This window comes from Eimeria acervulina, genomic scaffold (genome assembly GCF_000499425.1).
Source record: "Eimeria acervulina Houghton genomic scaffold, Eah_scaff288, whole genome shotgun sequence".
Lineage (NCBI taxonomy): Eukaryota > Apicomplexa > Conoidasida > Eucoccidiorida > Eimeriidae > Eimeria > Eimeria acervulina.
The window spans coordinates 1-7,945 of record NW_013549915.1 but is presented as its reverse complement, the minus strand read 5'-3'; the positions used below and the strand labels follow the sequence as shown (position 1 = coordinate 7,945).

Genomic DNA, 7,945 nt, shown 5'->3' with positions numbered 1-7,945 from the left:
TATATATATATATATATATATATATATATATATATATAAAGAGTATTGAGCTATATTTACATATAAGTATATATACAAATATAAATATACACATATATGCGTATGAGTATATACACGTGTAGACGATTACATGCATACCTACGTATATATATATGCATATATATATATATATATGAATATGCTTATATATATATATATATATATATATATATGTACATTTATGCTACGTAAGCATAGATTTATTTGCTGTTTACATTCTTAGCTAATTATTTCCTCTTCTGTATTTGTACACAGATAGACAAAGACAGCCAGCTATAAACGCCCTCGTAATATGTGTTTATATATATATGTATATATATGTATATATATGTAAATATATATATATGTATATATATATTATATTTATACATATATTTTATAAATATATATATAGATCTGCATGTGCCTATACACGAGTATATAAATATATATGTATATATATACATATAAATATATATATATATATATACATATAAATATATATATATATATAGGCAGGCATGCATGCTTATGGTTGTCTACGTATATATACAGACATACGTATATACATGCGCATAATATATTATGTATATTTGCTATCTGCTGCTTATACCGATCTGCTATGCTATGATAATATAAATTGATGCAACAATATAAGAAAATATAATAATAATAATAATAGCTAGAAATATATATATATATAAACATGTAAATATATATATATATATATATATATATAAACATGTATTTATGTATGTATATATATATATATATATAAACCTGTACTTATGTATATATATATATATATATATATATATATTCACCGGTATTAATGTGCAAAAGTGCAGCAGTTAACCTTCAGTGGGAGATCGAGTCCCCGTGCTGCCTAGCCAAGAAGTGTCTCCTCAGGTGTCTCCTTTTAGCAGCAGAACAGGGCCGTATTAGGGGCCCTGAGGGCCCTTCAAAATCTGCCGGGGTCCTCTCAGGTGTCTGCGAGTGTGTGGGGCCCCACTGGGGGCCCTCCTGGGGGCCCCCTGATATATTTAGCTGAAGGTTAGTGAGTCGTCTATAGAGAGTTTAAATGCAATTAAGGGTATTGAGGAGACAGAAAAAACAAAAAAAAACTGTTTCTTATGCATGTTCCCAAGGGCCCTTTGGGGCCCTATGGCCAGTGCCTTAACCCCAAACCCTAAACCCTAAACCCTAAACCCTAAACCCTATATCCAGACCCCAAGGGTTTTCGCGGGGTCTCCACGGCACCGGAGGCCCCTATGGCTCCTGAGAGCAGTTAGAAGGGGCCCCTAGGGGGGCCCTCCTTCAAGGAGACAGCAGCAGCGGGAGAGTATCCTTCTTAATGAAGTGAAGGCTGCTGCTTGTGCGGCCTAGGGTTTAGGGTTTTTGCAATTAGGGTTTAGGGTCCGGTGAGTTGAGTATGCACCGTAGAGTGCGGAGAGACGATCAGACAGTAAACGCTCTCTGCTGCTGCGGCTGTCTCCAAGAGACTCCCACTCTGCTGCTGTCACCAGCAGCAGCTTCCACCTGTACAGACACCCCGCCCAAACCCTAAACCCTAACCCCTAAACCCCAAGCCCTCAATCCTAAACCCTAAACATTAAACACTAATCCCGCGAGGGAAAAGAATGACGAAAGCAGACCTCCAGTAGCAGCAGCATCAAAAGCAGCAGCAGCAAAAGCAGCAGCAGCAAAAGCAACAGCAGCTGCAGCAAAAGCAGCATCAGCAGCAGAATCAGCACACCCACCCCAGCGTCTGCAGTAGAAGCTGCCTTAAGGCCTTCCAGGGAACGAGCGATCCAGTTAAGGATCCCGATGCATCGCGGAAGAAGTCGGAAGGCCAACACACCTGCAGCAGCAGCAGCAGCAGCAACAGCAGCAACAGCAGCAGCAGCAGCAGCAGCAACAGCAGCAACAGCAGTAGCAGCAGCAGCAGCAAGATGCTCGCGTCTCAGGACCCCCCGCAGCACCTGCATTGAAACGGTGCAAAGACATCTAGCAGCTCCTGTGGGGACTCCCGGAAAAAGCCTCACCTCCACGGCAATGCCGGGATCGTCTCCGATCCCGGGATCGGAGACGATCCCGGGATCGTCTCCAACAGCAACTGTGATCGAGTATGGCCCCACACAAACAGGGCCTCGAAGCCGCAGTTGAGTCCCTTGGGGGTCTTTCAGAAAACGGAGTGTTGCAGCAATCTGCGCATGCACTGCTGCTTTTCTGCTGCTCTTCTGTGCTAATGCAGACACCAGCTCGTGGCCTTCTAGTGTCTCCTGTTGCTTCTGCTGCTGCAGTTGCTGCTGCTGTTGCTGCTGCAGCACAGCCCACACCTCCTGCGCAGCAGGCAGCAGCACTTTCTCCTCCAACCCGAGCAGCTTCCGTAGGCAGAAGGCCATTATCCTCAGCACCTTGCTGCTGTTGCTGCTGCTGCTGCTGTTGCTGCTGCTGCTGCTGCTGCTGCCGTTTCCGGGGTTAAGGATAAGAGACAAAGAACTTAAGTGGGGTTTAAATAGGGGGAGGAGGGAGTCAGCAGCTTTTTGCTGCTGCACGCGTGCTGCTGGATCGCAGCACCAGAGGCAAAGGGCAGCAGCCATCTGCAAGAGCTGCTGCAGTTGCTGCTGCTGCTTGTGCTGCTGCTGTTGCTGCTGTTTCAGTGGCTTTTGCTGCTGGTATTCCAGTGAAGCAAACAACAGCTGCAACACCTTACACGCTGCTGCTGTCACCTCGGGAATCGCAGAGCTGCACGTACACCCCAGACGAGCAGCAGCAGAAGCAGCAGCAGCGGCTGTTTCTAGCGGTAGGTGCTGCAGCACAGCGGTTCCTGATGCGCAACTTGCTGCTGCTGCTGCTGCATCTGCTGTAGCTGCTGCAGCTGGGGTGCTTCTTGTGTCTACTTTGTCGCTTGAGGGGTCCCCTCCCTGCAGGACAAGAGACAGCTGCTGCAGCACACGGAGCAGCAGCGCCTCTTCTCTGTATTGTGCTGCTGCCCACAGCTGCAGCAGACGGCCAAGTGCTGCTGCAGCAGCAATGCCGCCATCTGGGGGAGCAAGCACATGCAGCTGCTGCAGCAGCAGGGGTGCTGCGTGCTGCAGCAGCCGCACACTTTGTTGCGTGAACACTCCTCCAACGCGCTGTTGCCGCTGATCTTGCTGCTGCTGCTGCTGCTGATCTTGCTGCTGCTGCTCCTGCTGCTGCTTGTGCTGATCTTGTTGTTGTTGTTGCTGCTGCTGACCGTGTTGTTGTTGCTGCTGCTGCTGCGGCAACTCTGCGTCTGTGTCCCGCTGCATCGATAGTTGCAGCTGCAGCAGCAGCAGCGGAGGCACGTGCTGCAGCTGTCGCATTCGGGGGGCAAGCCGCACGTACACCTCAAGGGCCTCCAAAGCAGCAAAAGGGCAGCAGCACTGCAGCTTCCAGCGCAGGTGATAAGACACCTGACTGAGAAAAAGTGCTGCTCCGTTTGCTGCTGCACCAGACGCCCTGTCTCCTGAAGCAGCAGCAGCAGCATGAGCAGCAGCAGAGGCTTCCTCCCCACAAGCTGCTGCTGCAGATCCTGCTGCTGCTGCTGCAGCAGCAGCAGCAGCAGCAGCAGCAGCAGCATGTGGGTGATCTAGGAGACACCGGAGACAGCGCGTTATCTCTGGCACGCTGTACGAATGACAGCGGGTGTAGAAAGCCTCTAGCAACTGCTGCAGCAGGAGCAACTGCTGCTCTTGCTGCTGCTGCTGCTCCTCTGGAGACAGCAGATCCGCAGACACCGCAGGGGCGAAGCAATCGAGCAGCAGCAAAGACTGAGAGGGGGTCCACGCTGCAGCAGTCCATGCACACACACAACTCTTGCTGCCCTGCTGCTGCTGCTGCTGCTGCCGTTACTGTTGCTGCTGCTGTTATTGTTGCTGCTGCTGAGCAGCTGCTGCAGGGATGCACACGGAGACATATAATGGAGACGGGGGAGTCGAACGCGCAACCTACGGGCTGTGAGGAGACACCTGAAGCTCACCTGTTTGCTGCTGCAGCAAAAGCGAAGACAAAGAAGAGAGCAAGGCAGCCTGCGCGCCTTCCTCCAAAGCTCGCTTGCTGCTGCTGCTGCTGTTGTTGCTGCTGCTGCTGCTGCAACTGCCGTTGCTGCGAGAAGAAGGAGGAGACAAGCAAGGAGACAGGCGCAGCAGCGCTCGACAGAGAGTGAAGGTGTCTTTGCTGCTGAGGAGAGACAACTGCTGCTCGCACCGCACCAGCAGCAGCGGCAGCAGGGGCAACGCAGGAGCAGCAGCAGCAGAAGCAGCAGCAGCAGCAGAAGGTGCAGCAACAGCAGCAGCAGCAGCAGCAGCAAGGCCCTGAGGCAGGAGTCCTCCCCCAGCAAGAGCAGCAAGACCTTTAACGATGCAGGTAGCACTAAGGCTGGGGTCTTGTGGAGGCGGCAGGCTTCTGAGTTGCTGCAGCAGCTGCTGCACTTGCTGCTGCTGCTGCAGCAGCAGCAGCCGCTGCTCTTCCTCAGCAGAAGAGGGGCCCAGCAAGGAGACAAAGAGACCCTCAAGCACCGACAGAAGCCCCCTGCACTTGCTGCCTTCGGGGCCCCCCGCTAGAGGGAGGAGAGACACCAGAGACACCCAAAGAGACACGAGTTGCTGCAGCAGCAACAGCAACAGCAGAGAAAAAGCAACAGCAGCAGCAGCAACAACAACAACAGCAGCAGCAATAGGATCTCCCCCCATTCGCAAGGCCCCAAAGCCACACGCTCAGCTGCTGCTAAGACGCATCAGTCCTTAACCCTAAACCCTAAACCCTAAACCCTAAACCCTCGAAACATGACGCACCTGAGCAGTCCACCCAAAGTGTGAAGGTCTCCATGCCCGGGTGTCTCCTGTCTCTGCAGCTTCTGCTAATAGACGCTCTGCTGCAGCAACATCTGTCTCCTGCTGCTGCTGCAGCGGGCGTCGTTCCTGCTGCTGCAGCAGCAACTGCTGCTGCTGCTGCTGTTCCTGCTGTTGCTGGTGCTGCTGCTGCAGGCACCGGGCAAGGCGCAAGGCCAACTGCTGCGCAATTTGAAGCAGCAGCAGCTGCGAGGCTGCATGCAGCGGCTGTGGGGCGCAGCAGCAAAGCCGGTGGGTATCTGCTGCAGCAGAAGCAAGCTGCTTGAGATCCCAGGACGCCACCCACTTGGTGGAGACGCGCAGCAAACCTGCAGCAGCAGCGAGTTGCTGCTGCTGCTGCTGCTTACGCTCCCCAGGCTGCGAAAAGAGACACTCTAATAGCCACAAGCGAGGCATTGCACCTAATAAGGAGACAGCGTCTTGGCTGCTGCAGTGCTGCAGCACGCGGTTGAGGTGTACGTATAGCACAGGCAAAGACTCGGCTGCTGCAGCACGAAATGCAGCTGCAGCAGAACGCGCCGCAGGATCAGCAGCAGCAGCAGCAGCTGCTGCTGCTGCTGCTGCTCCTCCCTTTCGATCCCCTGTCCCTCTAGAGGACACAGGTTCGCAGCCGTCCCCAACAGTCCCTCCCTCAAGGCTGGGGGGTGCAGCAGCAGCAGCAGCAGCTGTTGCTGTTGCTGCTGCTGCTGCTGCTGGGCCTGATTCGTGTGCTTCGCATAGCCTCGCCAAGGAAGACAGCAGCAGCGTGATGTCTCTAATTGAAAATGCATCTGCATGCACTACAGAGCCTCGAAGAGCTACCTGCAGCAGCGCGTACACCTGCTGCCGCAACTCCATCAGCAGAGCCCGCTGCTGCTGCTGCTGCTGCTGATGTGCGTGATGATACAGTTGCTGCAGCTGCTGCAGCTGGCTCCCGCACTCCGCTGCTAGCAGCGACGCATCCTGAGAAGACAGCAAAACACAGAGATGATAGTTTGTGCAGCAACGGGCTGAGCTGCTGCTGTTGCTGCTAGTGATTGTTATTCCTGCTGCTGTTGCTCCTGTCAGTGTTGCTGCCGCTGCTGCTGGTGTTGCTGCTGCTGCTGCTAACCCACATGCACAAGGTTTGAAAGCTGTGCTGCTGTGGCACCCCCAATTGCTTGCGGTGCTGCCTGCAGCAGCAGCTGCAGCAGCAGCAGATAGTGCTGCTGCCAGGCCCGTCGAAGTCCCAGCTGCTGCTGCGTGTCTTGAAAATGTACAAGCTGCTGCAGCAGCTGCTGCTGCTGCAGCTGCTGCTGCTGGTATTCCCGCTGTGAGGGCGACGCCAGTAGAGAGCGAAACGTCTGCTGCTGCTGCAGCAGCTGCTGCTGCTGCTCGCTGCTGCAGCGAGAGACTGAAACAATTGCATGCAGCAACCCACATGTGGAGACAGCAGCAAACTCCCCAAGGACCGCCGGTAGACGCTGCAGCAGCAGCAGCCACCAGGCTGAATAGGGTAGCAGCAGTTCCTGCTGCTGCTGCTGCTGCCGCTGCTGCTGCTGCTGCTGCAGCAGCATGGCGTATTGGTTGTCTATACACTGCATTATCTGCTGCTGAAAGACGGCGAGAACTGTCGAAGTTGCTGTTATATCTTTTGCTGTCCCCTCCGATAAAAGGAAGTGCGGCAGACAGCTCAAGGAGACAAAAAGAAGAGCAGCAGGAGGAGACAGCCTCAAACGAGAGAATAGACTCAACAGGATCAACAGTGCTGCAGCAGACCAGCAGCAGCAGCAAACACAGCAGCAGCAGCAGCAGCAGAAAAAACAAACACTCGGATTCACTAGGCAGCAGCAACAACGTGAGTCATTCGTATCACCAGCAGAAACAGCAGCAGCAACAGCAGCAACTGCAGCAGCAGCAAAAGCAACAGCAGCAACAGCAGCAACAGCAGCAGCAAAGGCATTCTCCCCTTCGTAACATGCCCTCCCTGTAAGCGCGAAACCTTCAACCGTAAGCACTCCCCTCCAAACCCTAAACCCTAAACCCTAAACCCTAAACCCTAATCTGTACTTTTGGGTGATGCATCGGCGGAGCAAGTATCTGCTTTCTGCTGCAGCTTTGATAGGAGGGACTGTATTTGCTGTGAATATTTGTTTGTATGAAAAGTAGTGCTATTTTTGCCTGTCTCCTTTCTGCTGTCTCCTCTTCGAGGCTGTATACAACCAGAAAGGAGACTGAGGCAGTGAGACACCTCAATAGGATGACTCGCAGCTTCCTGTAGAGACAAACATAATTAAAATAAAAGGAGACAGATAAAGACAAAAGGAGACAGATAAAGAAAAAAGGAGACAGATAAAGGCAAAAGGAGACAGATAAAGACTGTAAGGGAGACAGGTAGAGACAAAAGGAGACAGATAAAGACAAAAAGAGACAGATGGAGACAGTAAAGCAGACAGATACAGGCAGTAAGGGAGACAGATAATGACAAAAGGAGACAGATGGCGATAAAGGGAGACATAAGGAGACAAGAGGAGACAAATAAAGAGACAGAAAGGAGACAGTAAGAGACAGTATGATGTAAGTTCAGCAAATATGAAAGACAAAGGAGACGTAAAGAGACAGAAGGAGACAAATAAATAAAAGACATAAGAGAAAGAAAAAGACAGAGTAATAAAAGACACAAAGAGACAGTAAAGGAGACACAGCAAAAGGAGACAAAAAGGAGACAAGTGAGAGACACCAAGAGACAAAACAGAGACAGATAGGAGGCAAATAAGATATAAAAAGAGATCGGTAAAATACAAGAAGCAAATAAGAGACAAGTGAGAGGCAAACAAATGCAAGGAGACACAAACAAGAGACAAATAGGAAATAAAGAGAGACAAATAAAAGAGTCCTACACCCAGCTGGAGATAAACAGGGGGCAAAGGGAGACAAAAAAGAAACAAAGAGAGACAGAGAAAGAAAGCGAGGAGACAATAAATAGTAAGACCAGTGAGGGGGCAGCAAGGAGACAAATAATAAACAAAACGAGGCAAGAGGAGACAAAAGGAGACAAATAGAAGCAGAGAGAGATGAATTAAAAGAAAAGA

General features: G+C 51.2%; 1 protein-coding gene across 1 annotated transcript; it reads right to left on the bottom strand.

The window, feature by feature from the left end:
• Positions 1 to 1,149: 1,149 nt before the first annotated feature.
• Positions 1,150 to 6,457, bottom strand: EAH_00030890 (hypothetical protein, conserved; the record flags this gene model as incomplete). Its single annotated transcript, XM_013396124.1, has 7 exons — positions 1,150 to 1,193; positions 1,457 to 1,557; positions 1,779 to 1,879; positions 2,064 to 3,757; positions 4,025 to 4,649; positions 4,839 to 5,837; positions 5,990 to 6,457. The coding sequence occupies 7 exons, from the start codon at positions 6,455 to 6,457 to the stop codon at positions 1,150 to 1,152; spliced, it is 4,032 nt and encodes a 1,343-aa protein (XP_013251578.1).
• Between the last annotated feature and the right edge of the window lie 1,488 nt (positions 6,458 to 7,945).